Here is a 17,807-nt window from a genome sequence, read left to right on the forward strand (position 1 = left end):
TGGCACAGGGAGAAAGCAGTCAGAGAAGGGACATGAATAAGATGATAAAGGGGTGGTAAGGGCATTCAGGAACGGAGCACTGAATAGGCATTAGGGAGAGGGCACATTGAAATAGAACAGTAAGAGGATCATAGCGCGTTATCTGAAATGTTTGTACTCCAATGGTATCATTACTGGGGTATATTTATAGGGCGGAGTGGTGGCTCTGAGGCTAAGGATCTGCTCTGGTATCCCGAAGGTTGCCGGTTCGAATCCCTGTCACTGCCAAAAGAGATCCTACTCTGCTGGGCCCTTGAGCAAGGCCCTTAACCTTCAATTGCTCCAGGGGCGCTGTACAATGGCTGACCCTGCGCTCTGACCCCAAGGGGTATGCGAAAACTAACAAATTCCTAATACGAGAAATTGTATAAGGCAAAATAAAGAACAAAAAAAAGTATAGAGGCAATTAGGAATGCATCAGTATGGTTGCATTGGAGAAGGACAAGTAGAGCTGGAACAGTGAGAGGACTCTGAGGGGACCATAATTAAAGTTTCTGCTGCCAAAATCAAATACATGAATGTTTTGAAGGAGAGGTTAGGGATAAGGATCATGAAGTGATATAATGTCAGGGCAATCTGGAATGGAGAAATAATAAGAAATCATGTCAAAAATGGGAACCAGAGATAGAACAGTAAGAGAATCATAAGGTCGGTATCAGGAAATGTTAGAAGAAGCTGTATGATGGCAATGTTTATGGCCATTTGGAGGAGAAGCTGTAAAAAGGATTACTTGTATAGTACAGCACACCTGGTTGATTGAAAGGACACCCAACAATATCACAGAGTCTGTGTTTTACTTTCTGTTTATGTGGTTCTCTGCATTGAACACATGCAATTTTACTAATATACTAAAGGCAAGTGGGTGTAAAGTACCTTGGCTGATTAACTGAGTCCTCTGATATTGTGCATATGCACAGATTTGGAAAAACAAACAGTGGGCTTTATTTTTTGAGCTGTTGACTTTTATCTATCAGATCCAGAACACAAGCTGCCATCCCTGTCTCTCTTATCTGTTCAATATGGACAAGAGAATTGTTTTTCTCAATATAATTCTCTTGTTCTCCCTCTCTCTCTCACTCTCATATAATATATATACAGTATATATATACCGATTTATATATTCTTATTCTATGTGATCTAATAATGCCTCTTTCAAAGCACTCTATAGAACAGATGGCAATACTACATTATAAAGCAGGGGTGCTCAGGTTCTGTCCTTGATGGCCACAGTGGGTACGTTTTTTTTTTGTTTTTTTTTTCCTCTACGCCCAGTTGCTTTATTAGGAGCCAGGCATTGCCAATAATAAAAGTTGCTGCTTCATTTTATTTCATTTTTGAAATATATCAATATTTCAAGCTTTTTTTTCAAATTTATCATCTAAATGATTTACAGGCTAGAACAGATTTGATGTTTTCACTTTTGTCTGTTAAATTTATTTTCAAACTATTCTGTTAATTCAGACACTTAATGATGAGCACACAAAGGTATAAAATGGGGCAAAGTTAGATACTGAGCTACTGGTTCCTTTGTTATTTCCATCTGTTTACTCTGCGTCTTGTTAAGAAAACAAGATGCAATTAAGAACCGTGAATGTGACTGTTTTGGATTAAAAGAAGCAATTAAGTGTTGAGAATTATAATCAGCCATTTAACAAAATGAAGAAAAAAATGCTGCATGAGCAATAATAGGCTTTTAATTAGGAAATTTGGTTTGAACAAAAACCCTACAGCCACTGTGGTCCTCCAGGACTGAACTTTAACACCCTAATACAATAATGAATAAAGTAAAAGAGGATACAAAGCAAAATTTAAAACACTAACATACTTACAGACTGCTGTCTCCTAATATTCCGCCGTATTTATTTACAACATGGTGCTATATTAGGATCCTGTTCAAATCTAAACTGCTTTCTGTCTGGACTGTCTGCCTAAGGCATTTTGGCTGAGGCATTTGAAAGTGACTATCATGCTGTATATGTTCTACAGGATTAAGTAAATTGACACTTAATCTGTTGTCTGTGTTATTTCACATTGACAATACAATTGTCACATTTAATATCCAGGTCTGCCCTATTCTGGTCTCTGTTCACTTCCAGTCTGTTATTTTTTATTCTGAATCTTTACATATGTGCTATGTGGTGTGGAGTCTGTGATTTAATTCCCTTCAACCCAGTGAGTTCTGAGCTTTCAGTGATGTTCTGATGCTCAGTGGCCGGATAATCTATGTTGGGACTCCTCTCTTGAAGTGCAGGATATCAGTCTTTCCCATATACCCATATTGAAACTACAATTGTAATGCATCTATGACATGCCAACATGTCAAATAATGTCAAATAAATAGCAAATAAAATAAATAATACACAAGTAAACAAACATACATTATTAAAAGCAAAGGATAAGTTTCTTCCAGATTACAATACATTCTGTCCCTTAGGGTCTCAGGAACATTTTCCATTTTTAGGGTTTTCAGTGTCTCCACACTCTCTTCTCATGTACAACAGGCCATTTATTGTTTTGTTATATTATTTTCACTTTTTTATTTTATTTAAATTTGGCAATTTGTAGAATTTGTAGTAGCAGTAGTATTGTTAACAAAAATATGAATGTATTAATACATATTTTCAATTTATTTAATAGAAAACACAAATGATCTTGCCCGATGCACTTCATAATGTCATTTAAGACAAGAAGCTAAAATTTGTATTTCTATCTATGTTCCATTCGCCTATTTTGCAGCGATCATAAGGGGGGGGAGACCGGACCCAGCTGCACGGGTCAGCTATCGAACTATTGAGTTGGCGCACTAAGAAGCTTGGCGTTGGGCGTGAAATGACCTAGCACCGGCACTGAGCATCTTATTACTAACAACAAACAGTCTCCCAAAAAAAAAGAAACACTAAATGGCAGTGTGATATCATTACAAGTATAAGCATAAGACTTTGTTGGTCTTTTATGGAATATCATGCAGTTGCTTGCTAGTGTAAGTGCCCAAGAAAAAGAACAGGCATCCCGGCCAGGATGGAGTATAATTTCTCCCTGTACGGGAGACCAGCACGCTGGCTGGACAAGGAAACGTCTTCTTGCCTGGCTGGAGTCATATGTATGAGGGCTAAACAGAAGCAGTTAACCAGCATATAACAGGTGGCAGTGGTCCTCCCAGGGATACATGGGAGTTGGAGTCCAGAAATGCAGCCCTGTTGTGGTCCCAGGGTGCTGTTAGAGGTCGCTGACAGAGGAGGACCTCCCTGGTTTTCTTATGACCTGGAAGTGTTTCTAAGAAGACACGTTGTGGTGCTGGAAGCATTCCTGGGTCTGACTTAAAAGGAGCCTCAGAGTTGGGAGGCAGCAGGGGACACTCTTGGAGGAAGGAGGAAGAACTTGATTTTATTGTAACTGATCTTTGCATAGGTGATTATTGCAAGGGTGCTTTGGTTAAATAAAGATATTTTATTAAACCCAGAATCATGTTGGGCATTGCTGTGTCATAGCCAGTTTTCTCATATTTCTCAGCATTGTGTGTATCACACTCTTCTGCTTAAAATGATATTCATCTTTCTCAGCATTGTTTGTATCACAGTCTTCTTCTTTTAAAATGATCAAATGGCAGCTGTTTCTGTGATATACAGTACTTGTCCTTCTGCAGAGTAGATCTAATAAGATTTTTCAGTGTCAGTTTCTTGGATGCCTGCTGCTGGTTTTGAGCTTAGCATTATTCTCAGTTTACTGTATGGACTTCTTTTAGCTTTGCATCACTTTGTATACATGCATGCTCACATCTTCACTCAAACACTGTAGTCTTGATTTTGACAAAGAACTGTGCATCTACAAAAAAATGTTTTTACCCAACTTTCACATGATCTTATGATTGTGCCTCTGAAACTGAAGTGGCCTTTTGTAGCGCTGCTGCTGCAAAGCTTCTGCTGCTACAAGTGGTTTGAATATCATGAGTTTGAAGGGTTTTTAATTGCTGTCTACAACGCATGGCAATTTCAGATATTATAAAAATAACAGAGAAATGTAAAAAGTGATGTGGTTAGAGATGGGAAAACCTAGTTTGTTGGTGTACTAGCACATAGCTGGATGTGGCTTTTGCACATGTAGTAGTTAGTGAAGAGTTACCATTAGTGAAAAGGTGTTACCATTTGGCCTAGAGACAATGACGAAATAGTCTAAGAGCCTAGCAGACTAGTAGGTGGGTAGTGGGCAGAGTCATAATGGGGTCACTGGTTTTCTGCCAGATTCAATAAAATAGATTGGTTATAATTATGGCATTCATAGTCATAACTCATGTTTCCCCCACATACTTCCAATAATATGCTTTTGATATTGTGGAACATTGAATACTACATGCAACTTTTTTGGTTTTAGCGTGGGCATACATTATTTTATAATCTGTGAGGATTTTGGATGAATAGTCAATGGGCTTTTTACTCCAAGTAGAAGAGCATCTAACATAGACTGTGATGTGTCGGCTTTAGTTTTAATTTTTTTTTGGGTCAAAACTGAAGAACACCACGTTGGTAATGATGTCTTTCATCTTTTGGAATACTGCAACATGCTGAGTATCCCAAAAGAACTCATGTGAAGCTTTTAATAGATACTGCAGGAGAGCTTTGACCTCTTATGAGGTTTGACACAAACTGTGACAAATAGTTTAACATGCCTAGTGTTGCTTTAAATTTCCTTTGTCCTTGGGTGGTTCTCTTTATTCATGGAAATACCTTTGACTAAATCTGGCTTTGATAATATTGCTAACCAAAATAAAATTTGTTGTTTAAATATTTGTGTAATATTTCATATTAACTTGTTATTGTACTTTACATAATTATGGATTTTGATGTAATAATTTGAACAATATTTTATCACGTCTTTTACCTGTTAGTGGTCTCAATGAATATTGGTGCTCTGAACTGGAGATTGGAGATGTATAATTAGTGAAGCAAGTTCTAGGAACGGTTACAGTCTATTAGTGGAGCAAAAGCAACTGGTCTGGATATGCAGACACCAGAAAGGTTTTAGGACAGATACAAATGAATAATTAGAGTAAACCATCAAATAGCCTTGACTTATACTTTGCTCACATCTGAATACAGTAAATACAGTAGATCATAGTGAATTTACCATAAATCAACAGATTAGAAAATGTATACATGATATAGCATTCAGTTGTGTTTAAGGACTTTGTTAACTGTTTGAAAATTGGAGCATTTTGCATTTTTTTAGTTACTTCATCAAAGAGTCAGCTGTCACATTTTTATTTATTAAATATTTTTGCTGCAATGAGCCTTATGCAAAAATATCAGTGATAACAGAATGCAATTACATGTGTTAGTGGGCTTCATTAAAGACATGTTTTTTTAAGATTTTATTGAATTTATTAAAATCAAACAACATTCCATACAAGCAAGTCAAATTTTACAAAACTAGGTTCAAATCAAGTGAGCCCCAACCTTTTAAAACATGCTTTTAATACTAGCTCACAATATCATGTAGTTAATAAAATATCCCAAATAGACTTGTGGTCTCATAAAACACTTTCATAGACAGTGTATTCCAGTTTAAATGATGTACAAATACCATTGATTGATATCCTATTGCAGTTCTTGTTTTGGGAGAGTCTGTGACCAATTCTAGTTCAAATTTTTTAAATGTAACATTTTTGAAAGATGTAACAAATGGAGTTAAAATCTCTGTTTAAGTCTCAAGATAATAGTTCTTAACTTAAATCTACTAAAACTCAATAATAATAATAATAATAATAACATGACAATTTAATATTATAATTAGTGCTGGAAGTGGGCTGGTAGTACCGGCACTTCTACATTTTGCCGATAAGAGTACCAGGATGGTACTTGATACTTCAAGAATAAAATCCATGAATTCTGGCGCTTGTATGTCTATGAGGGGGATCTCTGGATAGCTGGCATAGGAGAAACACCTTGAGCACCTACTCTTTCTTTCACTTCAGCCACTGACTGTAATGATAATTAATTGTATAAAGACATTGTTAGTAGTAAGTAAGATTAAACATTAAAGTAAAACTTATTTTAGCCACATTTATGTAAAAATTATTAAACATTTATAAACAATTTGAATATTTGCTTTTGTTCAATCTGGTACTACTGTTGATTACTTCAGTATAAAATGAACAAAAATACTTTCTGAAGTCTGTAACATTACTTTTTTTATTTCTTAAAATTTCTGCTCATCTTTCAGAGAAACTTCAATGTGCTTTTTATAACTTACTGACAGTACATGAAAACTGGTGTGTAGCACTGATGACTTTTGATTAAAAAACTATTTGATAACACAACAAAATAATTATTTATAAGTCTAAGGTAGAACTACATGTGATTTTACTAATACTGGATGAAACCTGGATGGTTTTGTAACTGCTCATCTAAAAAGGTAATAGTGTACAAAGGGGATCAAATAAATAGTAGTCAGTGTCCTAGAATGTTCACATGCTCAGCAGTCTAGTGACATGGCTTGCCAAGGAAGTGTACTTCTGATTGGGTATGTACCATCCTGGGATGGCTTTCATGTGTGGATGGGCATTGTACTTTTGGAAAATTGCATGAGGTAGGTCTGTTAGAAAATGTCATACAAGATTTCTTGATTTATTGTCATGTGTCACATTGCATTAACAGTCAACAGAGTTTACCAGGTTTCATAGTTAATGAATCTCATGCCATGATTCTCTCTGTTCTAACAGCTTGTTGCTTTGGAATATTACCTTCATTCAATGTGTGTTTATGGCATCTCCATGTCTGGTACTGTTCTTTTAGAATATAGTACAGGGTAGAAACAAAACTTATTGGTGAAGGTGACCCAAAGCCAATGCACAGTTGTCCAGCCTGCTTGAGCTCAATACCTGGTGAGACGTAGTCAGAAATTGTGAGCACTCAATGTTATAATTAATATCAAAAAAAGAATCGGTCTTCTCAAGATATTATCTGGCAATCAGTGAGCACCACATCACTATAGGTGTCATAAAGTGTAGGTATATGCATTATAATAAACTTTTGCATGATTTGGTGGTCTGGGTCCTTCCTGAGAATCTTCTTAAAACCATCATCACTTGTATTAACCCTTTTATCACATCAATACAGCCAACATGTACAGTGACACATTAAACTTACCACTTGGTTTCATGAAAACCAAATTTTCATTTTCTTTCATATTCATTTAGTAGTTGCTTACACATAATGAATGCATCATTAAGACATTTTAGGTGTGCTTTATCAGCAGTGACCTGTAATCACCATAATCTAACCCTGTCTGGTTATAACAAGCCCACTGCACAGCTCATTGTCCGACCATACCAATTTCTAATGTTAGTTACAAAAGTCAAGATGTGTTTGTATTACAGGGTAAGCGTTGATGACAATGATAAGAGATTGAAGGTGATTTTTCTGTTGGACTGTGAGCACATAAATTAAAAATTGATACTTTATTGTGTTCTCCTTAAACCAGGGCTTTGACGCTAGAATTTTGGACCAGCTGCAGTCTTTTAGTACTTAGGCAGGAAAACAAAAAAAATAAAGAGAGCAATTTGGTGGATATGTAAAGAGTGTGAAGACAGCATTTGTACATTTCAGTGGTTTTATCTTACATATGCTGGTGTATATTAATATTTCAAACAGTGTTGATCTGTCTTTCTCTTCTAGATCATATCGCAAAAGGGTATCTTCTGGGAAGCTGATGTTCCCTGGGGAGATTTCTCGTCCAAGCTCAGACCAGCTTCCCCCATACTTAATCCAGCGTTACTTGGACTACATGGTGCTAAACTCTCCAGCACAGGCCCCTGTCAGTCAGGATGGGACTCTGTTGGACCCTTACACATATAGAAAGGTGAGACTAGTTCTCCAATTGAAGGTAGGACACAGTTATATATCTAGTATTCACCCTTAGGCTGCAGACATCAATATGTTGTGCTTGCATGTAAACAGAATTATGTTTTTCTTCTGATGTTTTCACTACTGTATTATCTTTAGTTTGGTTTATTCCTACAGCACCTTTTAATGTCTGTTTGTAAAGAAGGCAGAGTTCCTATATTAGGGAGTCTAGTTGCTGAAACCCTGCATGCTGCCAGTTTTAATCATTCAATAACTGCAGATTTGCTTTGGGATTTGGGATACTGCTGATTACTGGTAGACTCTGCGTGGAGTACTTCCATCCCTGTCTATACAGCCCTGGCTCTACATTGGCAGCAAGCATGCCCACAAAGAGACTATTTTTGGCATAGATGAGTCATTCTTTTTTTGTGGCATAAAGAATGTGCTCAAATTAACAAGACTTTCTGACGTAGATGTCTTTGCCTGGGGATATTGTTATTTTTTACCATTATTTGAGTGATTCTGCTAGAAAGTGAATGCACTGACCACCCTAAAGTGAAGTCCCTAAAGTATTGGTTACCCTGGAGACTGCTCCATATGATGAGATGGCCATGACGCATAATAAGAAGAAGCTGACAAGACAATATAGTACTAGAAACTGCAAAAGGTCCTAGGGTGATTTATGTTTTACTTATACCTACATATTTTTGTTTGTTTCTTGCAGTATGGCCTTCAGGAGAGTCAGAGGCAGAGAGGAGCTCTCAATGTTGGTTTCCCACGTGCAGTTTCTCCTTCTACTGTCTCCCGGAATGCTGCCCATGACCGCAGGCTCCTTGAAGATCTTCTCATGCTTTATCTGTCTGGTGGTCAGGTCTCTCGCCAACCGGGTTCAGCAGCAGCAGTAACAGCTTTCTACCAAGACAAAGACTTCCCAGACGATTATTTTGAAGATGATGAGCTGAGCACTAGGAGGCACCTAGCCAAAGATTATGGCGAAGTCCCATCTGTAGATGGTATGAGTCAGCCAGGGGAATACATAGAGGAGAAATTTAAATAATTGAGAGTGCAGAAATCTTCTGACTGAGGTTGATGTATAGATTATATCTGAATTACTTGAGAAACTTTTAAATGGATTCACTTGCAAGATAGTTTTAGCTGGCTGTGCTGAATACTGGAATGATGATTACTTGCTCTTTGTAAAACATCAGTAACATCTGCCTGGTTTTGATGCCTGACATGCTTTCTGACAGAGATAATGTTCTAGTCCTACACACATTATTTAGTAGTAGTATGCTAGTCCTCTCCACCTTCGTCTGTGCTAGCATTCAATTCTCCTCTTCCTCCTCCAGCATTTGATTCTATCCGAGGCCCTCACTCATATGTCAGTCACTAACAGTATCTCAGTACTGGCCTGATTTAGCTGGAGTAATTTGTGCACCAGTCTCCTCACAAGCAATATTTTAAATACTATACAGTTTGAGCATATTTTACTTCCTTTTTCTGTCTAGGTGATATGCAGAGATTAGAGGCTATTCTGGATAAGTATAATGTAGATGTCCATGATCTCAACGACCAGCAGCTAATCAGCCTATCACAAGTGCTCCAGTTGATGCCAATGAAGTCACAAGACTCAACTGCAAAAGATTCAATAGGTAATTCTAAGAAGAGTAAACATTTTAGAATAGACATTTTAAATTTTAACTTGAACAGGTAGGTGGTCTTTATAGACTCTCAGATGACTTATTAACAGAGCCATGATCATAGCATAGTGGCACAGTGGGTGAATTCTTTCCTTGCACCTCTAAAGATCATAGCCTGGAACCTTATGTGTAAACTGTGCATATGCACAAAAATGTTGCATATGCCCGTTTCCATACTTACTTTGAGATGTATAAAAACTAATCTTGGCGTAAAGCCATGCACATTTTCATGGTAGCCCCTCACCTTGCGTATGCCCTTTTATGCTCAGTTTTGCAAATTGGCGGCACCCAGTATCAAAACAGTGCTACTGTTTCTGTGTGGTCCCCTGTTTTTCAGATTTGCATCAGTGATGTGGGATTTATCAAATATATCAAAATTAATTGCATGTTGTTTAGAAATTCAGAGCACTTGATTGTAATCATTCTGTAAAAATATAATGGTGCATGGAATGGCTAAACTATTCCAAATACCATAGCTGCTTTAGCATTGTTACTCTCAGTGCACCACTCATTTTAACCCATTGTATCTGCGTTTGGAATAACAGCTGTACAGCAGCTGATTGGAAAGCTCTGGAGGACATTTATAGCACATGCTTGCTCAGGAAAGCCACCAGCATGGATTCCACTCAGCCATGCCACAATCTATTTTCACTTCTCCCTTCCAGCAAACGCTTCAGAGCTTTTCCTGCATGGACCTCGAGGCTTAGAAACAGTTTAATCCCAAGAGCTATAAATGTACTCAGTCAGTCCATCAAGTGCTCCCGGCAGAACTGTTTGTAATTACAATTACAACTATCTCACTGTAAACTTGCATTATAACTGTAATATTGCACAAACTGAGCCACTTTATGAACCATCTACAACTATACTGTATGCACATATATATTGTACTTATGCCTTCATATTGTATATTTTTCATTTTTTTGTATCGTATTATTATTATTGCTATTTTATCATTTTATAGGTAAATAAGTTTATGGAGGATATGCATATTGAATCTCATTGTATCATACAATGACAATGAAGGAATTCAATTCAATTCAATAGAAGAGTACTTGTATTTACAGGTGATGATGACTGGCTTCTAAGTCGATTTAGATTTCCAAGAGCTATCCTTTTGTAGCTGTGGCTGTTAGAATACTAGCATGTATGTATAGTACATTTTAAAGATAAATTGTTAACTTCATTTAAATAATGTATACTGTTAATAATTAAACATGTGGGGGCATGGTGGTGCAATGGTAGCAATGTCCAGGGATTGTTCCTGTTTCGTTCTCCATGCTTGCTGGGACTTATGCGACTCAGGATGGATGGATGGAATAATTAATCATATATATATCTTATATATATATATATATATATATGTAACATATATATATATATATATATATATATATATATATATATATGTAACATATATAATAAAGATTTTTCAGTGTTCCTTAAAAGTTTTGAAGAATCTGCATTCTAAGCTTACAGCTGGTTTTACATTTATTGCAGAGTTTATATTGTGGCGGTTGGTTACATGGAGAAAAAAAATTAAAGGATAGGAATTGAGGGTTGATACATTTGACAGACATAGTCCTGTTGCAATAAATTATTTCATCCATGGTCATACCCGTCCCAACAAGCATCTTGTGGGAGCCAATCCCTTGATTGGCTCCAGCTCATCGCTACCGCAGTGCCACCATCCCCCTTGTTTAATACGCGCTTTAATGCATTTCATAATGAAAATTATATCAAGTATACATGTTAGTATTCTAAAACATTCAGAGATCTGTAATATCATGAATATAATGTATTCTATGTTGTGATCACTGCCTGTGCGCTCCTATTAGCATAAGAGGAACCCTGTTTGAGAAGTATGTAGTGATTCATACACATAGAACACATTGAATATGAACCATTTAATGTGCTACTTTAGTTATGATGGGCTTTGAGAAACTCTAGTGAATTTAAACATTGATTTAAGATAGAGTTTATGATGTTCTACTTTAATGACAAAATACACTATGAAATTAAAGTGGAAATTTCAAGATTAAAGTTGACATTTCAACCTTTTTTTCTTCACTGTGTCCCTTTATATTTTTTCCTTTCTTTGTGCCCTAATATTGTTCTGTATGACACTCAGACTGTGGGCTAAGACTTGCCTTTTCACATTGACTTTGATATCTGACCACTTCTTTTTTTATTTCAGGCACTGTGCTGCTTTCAGAACTTTTCCTTTTGTTGCTCATACCACTGCCAAAGCTACCAAAAAGTACATTTTTTCTTGCCTACACTTCACTAAGTAGGACCTCAACTTTGCATTCGTTGAAATTCTTCTTTTTTCCATGTTCTTTTGCCATTGCCTTTTAACAAAACACCAAACTGAAGGGGCTATTTATATTGATTTGCATATACAAATATGCAAAATTCTGTGAGGAGTTGGAGTGCGGCTGTGGCGTGTGCACATACGTTAAAGTGACATTTGCAAAGGGCAAGTGCGTGGAATGCACAGTTTCATGTGTCCCCTGGTCACTGGCTGTCTGAAGTATGCACATTGTCCCTGTGTTAATGTGAGTTTTCATTAATTACACTGATTTCTTTTTACACACCAAAAGAAACATTGGTTAATCTACACAAAGTCTACATTGGTTAGCAACTCTGAATTAGCCATGTTTAAATAAATGTGGGTCTGTCTAAGAATGTGTCCTTCCAGGGTACTTGCCTTGTGCCAGATGCTGTTCATATAACTTGTGGCTCTCCACAACAATTTAAAGGATAAAGAAGGTTCATAAAATGAAGGGATAGTTAAGTAAATTTTATTTGGTTTCTATAATGCTCTTAGTGCTGCCGGTATAAGTTGTGGAACCCTGTTACCCTTTGATGGAATATGTGAAGTTGCAGAAATTGGATAGATCAGTACATAAATTAGTGTGGGTATGCATGTGAACTGTGATGGATTAGCTTCTTAAATGGACCTTGTACCTGCCTTAGTGTTGCTAAACAGACTCTGATTTATAACAAACCTGAAGTAGAAAAAGTGGGTTCCAAAAATTGCTGTTTTGAGCTTAAAAAAATCATTATATCTACTAGTTTGTAGAATTTTGCTGACTTTAGTGATGGGAGAAATAATAAACATCCATCCATCCATTTTCCAACCCGCTGAATCCAAACACAGGGTCACGGGGGTCTGCTGGAGCCAATCCCAGGGCACAAGGCAGGAACCAATCCTGGGCAGGGTGCCAACCCACTGCAGGACACACACAAACACACCAAGCACACACTAGGGCCAATTTAGAATCACCAGTCCACCTAACTTGCATGTCTTTGGACTGTGTGAGGAAACCCACGCAGACATGGGGAGAACACGCATGGGGGACCCGGGAAGAGAACCTGGGTCTCCTAACTGCAAGGCAGCAGTGCTACCACTGCGCCACCATGCCACCCGTTATCAAAATTAATTCATCTTAATAATAAGGAGATATTTAAAATAAGTGAGTGGAATAAATAATATGTGTTGTGTGATATTTTCTGATTGCATTGTTAATCTTGCCTGAAATACCAGTGTTTTGTTTGGGATGGGAGCTGAAAATAAAATTTGCTGGCTATACTGAACTTACTAATTGAGTATGCCTTGCTAGATGAATTCAGTCAGTGCTCATTAGTAGCTCTATTAGATCAATATTTGGATGCAAAACTGCCAGCTGCTAACATCTGGTTAGCCTTTTACTAGATAGGACATTAGTCATGTTGGGTGTGAAGTGATAACTAAGTTCACTCAGAAATGTTATGTTGGATTAAAGGGGCTTCATTTCACAGTCTGTAGAGAGCAAAATTACAAAAAGTGGAAGTGCTGACTGTGGTGTCTCTTTGTCTTTCTAGAGCGCCTCGAGGATATAGTGACAGATATTAAAAAGGTAAGTGCATCGCTGGCCTTCTGGCAAGCGACTGTTGATTCTGGCTTTATGGAACTCAAAGTGAAGCTTAACCTCCAGAAGCAGACACCATATATTTCCTGTGTAAAAAAAGCAACTGCAGTTTTGGAGGGAAATGGAATCAGAAGATGGGAAGTAACTGGTTAGATAAACTAGAAAAAGAAAAGCTGAAGAAATTAAAATGGAGTGTGATGCCTCCAAAAAAGCCACAAAAGCAGTCCAGAACCTTCACTGGCTGGCCCGGAACAGGCTTAGCCCAATCCAGCTAGTTCCCCCGCTTCTACCTTCCGAGTTCAAGGGGAGCCTTACCCCAAATTATAGAAGCAGATTTCTGGACTGAACAAGCCAAACAAAAACACTTAAAATACTTCAAAAAAACTTAAAAAAAAAACTTAAAACAAATCAGCTTAAGAAAAGTGTACATTTTTACCAACATTGTTTATAGTGATTGGGTTTTTATTTTAACTGCAGAATAGTGACTTTATTGTGCAACATTTTATGTATTTCTTGTATTCATCATTATACAGTGATTTTTATTTGATTTTGGACTACTGTTTTGTTAAAAGTTTTGTGGATTGTAAAGGTGTTTTATCATTATTATTGTTATTACTGGCAGCACTATGACTTAGTTATTAGTACTGTTGCTTCACAACTCTGGGTAATGTATCCTTTATAAAATGTTCCAGATTTAGTACCAAAATGACCTTTTTTTAAAAGGACATTATAGGCAGCTGAAGAGTTTTTTTTTTTTGTTTTTTTTACACTGAGGAGGGGTATTGGAACATTGCAAACTGTTTTGAATGGAGAGAAAGACAACTGACTTGAATGGGTAGCCTTTATAGCAAGTCAGTATTGTACAGCCTTCAGTTAAAGGAGCAAGTGTGGTTTTTAAAGTACTTAGTAATTTTCTTGTGTACTATCACAAATATCACATAGTTAAAATAAAACACAAATATATGAAAATACAAAAAAACCCAAATATAGTATGTACTGTACACAGAAATAAATATACTTATACAATTCTATGGACTACATTATCATAAAAATAAATAGATAAATAAATGTCAAGAGGATAGAAAACCTAAATTATAGTCCTCGATTACAACTGTCATCTTGACACTTTGCATTGAACAAACTACAGCACAGGCAGACATTCACTATTCTTGTGGAATACAATTGTGGCTTAACATTTGGACCGTTATTGGTAATGACACATACACTATAAGGTTCTGTTCCAAGATTAGGAGGACTAACCTGATCCTGATCAAAAGGGTACCAACACCACATGCTACTCCTGAAAAACTAGGAAGAAAAGAAGACACAGTAACACCCAATCAAAATAATTGCAACTTAAATGTCTTTGCATTACTAAAATAATAATGCTTCAGCCCTTGAATGCTGAAACTGAAGGAGCCTTTTTCTTCCAGAATTTTAAAAGACCTGAATCTTTTGACCAGAGTTTATTTTGTGCAGTATCACTATTAATATATTATTCTAGTTAACCCATTTATGTCTTTATAAGTCAAAAACAAGACTTGGCTATAAATGTAACTAGAATTCAATGTGGTGATTTATGAGCTGTACTTCTTACTTAAAGTAATGATCCCTGCTGCCATTATTAAAAGAACTGTGAAGAGAGTGATTAGAACAGTATAGCAATAAAGTATTATATTATGTAGTTCTGCTTGACATGAGTGAATGAACTAGCCTTTTCACATTATACATATTAAAAAAATCTCTGTAATTTCCTAAATTTTATAAGTTGAAGAAACAAGCTTACAATATTATGGAGATGTCACAGTTGCATCAGTGTCAATAAATGTTGCCATATATACACTTTTAAATTTAATTTGGCCTATAAACGTTATTTAAACATTGGCAATATACAGTATACCACATACTAAATGAACTACTGTTTTTTTCCAAATTCAGAAACAGATCATTTTTACTAATCTGCTTTTTTAACCAAATAAAGTATTTAACTAAAGACTTAACTATACAGTAGAAATGCAGTTTGTTTAATTGATAAGAAAGATGATAATCATCAGCAAATAAAATGTAATATATTTTCAAATGATACATCCTAAAGGCAAAAATAAAGGTGAAAAGAATTTCTTCCAACACTAAATGCTGAGAAATACCGTATAAAAGATAAGAATGAATTGAACCAGCTAAGTACAGTGTCTGCTAGAATAAAATATAATGGGCCTTAAAAACACATCAGTTTCAATTATAAAATGTTGAGAAGGAACTTTAAAATCTTCCCACTGATGAGTAGTTCAGCCTGAGGACAGGATTAAAGACATGGGCTACTGAGGCACTAGAGGCATCCCTGAGTAAGGCTCAATGATTAATAAGGAGAAGTGATCTCCATTTCCCATGATTTCATTTCTATTGTGTATACTTTTTTGTTTTTCACAAAATGTATTACAAGCTCTGGAATTTGAAGTGTCTGATTTATTTATAACATGTCCAGAAGAAGAAAGGGGGACAGTATGGTTCAAAACAACAGTGATGAAAGAAAGCAGAAACTTTTTTTTTTTAACTGAGGCAATTAAATCTTAAAGGGCAAGACATTACTCAGTGTTAAACAAGGAAAAAGTTTAAAAATCAATCAAAAGAATGGCCCCTAAACTTGCTTGGGTATTTACCCCTAACTAAGCTAAAGAAATGCTTTTTTAGTGCTTTTTCTTCACTCCATGTTCAGATACTTTGCAAGTTAGCCACCATTTTATACAGAAAGGAGTGTGACATCTGTGTCACCAAAATGGGCATGGAAGTTTGTGAATAATATGGCTGTGGCCTTGCAAAAGATTCACACAAAACGGTGGTGACCATATCACAGTAAGAAGCAACATGGCTGTTATTGTGTAATGTAAAAAATAAACACGTTACGAAAAATAATATAGACACAAAAAATATAAATGAATTTCAAAGAATAGAAACTACAAAGCAGCCTTTCTGACAATAAGGACCCATTTTCAGTTCACATTTATCTGTGTATTTCAGTTAACAAAAGAAAAAGACAGTTTTTGTAATTTGTGTACTGCTTTTTAATTAAAGGAGGAATTTGAATTAATTATCAGATTTGTTTGATATGAAGCTATAATGTATATTTAACAGTTAAATAATTAAATGTGACACAGTAATATGAGGCAAATGTTAGCTAAATAGTAGGAGCAAAAAGTGGTTGGACCTCATAGAGTGTAGTTATAAAATATAAGGAACCACAATGTTTCTAAAAACATTTTTTTTGTTTGCTGCATGGCATCTGCAGCCAACAAAATACATCCTGATACAAAAGAAAGAGGTAATTTGTATGAGCTCTATCAATCACCTTGTCCTGAAACTGTAAATGCTTCCTTTTACTAACATGACAGTGTACAAGATTAAGTACTTGAATGATGTTTTATTCTTTTTTGAAAGATGTAGAAATATCGACTTGATATTCATTTAAACAGTATCGTTATATAAAGGTGATTCCACTGAAAAAAACAATGCAATTGTGAAAATGCAATATATTCCCATCTGTGGAAGAAGTAAGTTCCTTCTAACACAGCAGACCCTTTATAACTTCTGATCTCTCTGCTTATTTGACCTGTCATCCCCTGCAGGTAGAGGGCACTGAGGGTGACATGACTCACTTTGGTGGGAAAAAGAAGATACCTGAGTCCTCTGCAGATTTGCTGACACCACTGGCTGAATCAACACAAGAACCTGGTACAATTACAGAAGTGGGAAGTGAGTCTTTGGCTGAAACCAATGGTTATCCCACATTAAAAGTGACAGAAGTAATGAAGAAGAACCCCCAGGATTCTAGTATGGAGAAGACAGGGGATGAGCACCAGAATCGAGAGGAGTATGGCTACATTGTCACTAATAAGAAGTGAGAAACCTTACTTTCTATAACATCCTTTAGTGGTGGTAGTGGGATGGAGCTGTACCTGCATGTCTTGCATATTGTTATCTTCACAGAGTAATTCAGTCAAAGTATTTATAGTGATCTGTATTTAATAAGACAAGTCTATATAGCGCATTTTGAAAGTGTGTGATATCACAGAAAACCTTGTAATTCGGTAACCATAATCTCACCTCTAGAAGTGTCCAGCAGTGCAGCAGCAGTATTAGCTGTACATTTCATGAGTCATATCGCACCTTGGGATTTCTTTCTGGCTGCATTTCTTATAAAATACTGTATAAATAATGACAAACATTTCAAGATAGTATGTGCCATCAAAGAAACTAAGTTATGTTTGGTGGTATATATATATTTTTATTTATCATTTGGAGCATGACATGCTATTAAAAAA

The 17,807-nt window shown here is 36.2% G+C and overlaps 1 protein-coding gene across 1 annotated transcript in view; it reads left to right on the top strand.

Annotated features, from left to right (window-relative positions):
- The window catches only part of LOC120531269 (receptor-type tyrosine-protein phosphatase-like N), a 119,905-nt gene that overhangs the window by 38,497 nt on the left and 63,601 nt on the right, over positions 1-17,807 (top strand). The window contains exons 5-9 of the mRNA XM_039756525.1: positions 7,710-7,893; positions 8,602-8,890; positions 9,386-9,529; positions 13,445-13,479; positions 17,112-17,383. Coding sequence (XP_039612459.1) covers positions 7,710-7,893; positions 8,602-8,890; positions 9,386-9,529; positions 13,445-13,479; positions 17,112-17,383 — 924 coding nt within the window. The remainder of the gene's footprint in view (positions 1-7,709; positions 7,894-8,601; positions 8,891-9,385; positions 9,530-13,444; positions 13,480-17,111; positions 17,384-17,807) is intronic.

The sequence above is a fragment of the Polypterus senegalus genome, chromosome 6, assembly GCF_016835505.1.
Source record: "Polypterus senegalus isolate Bchr_013 chromosome 6, ASM1683550v1, whole genome shotgun sequence".
Lineage (NCBI taxonomy): Eukaryota > Metazoa > Chordata > Cladistia > Polypteriformes > Polypteridae > Polypterus > Polypterus senegalus.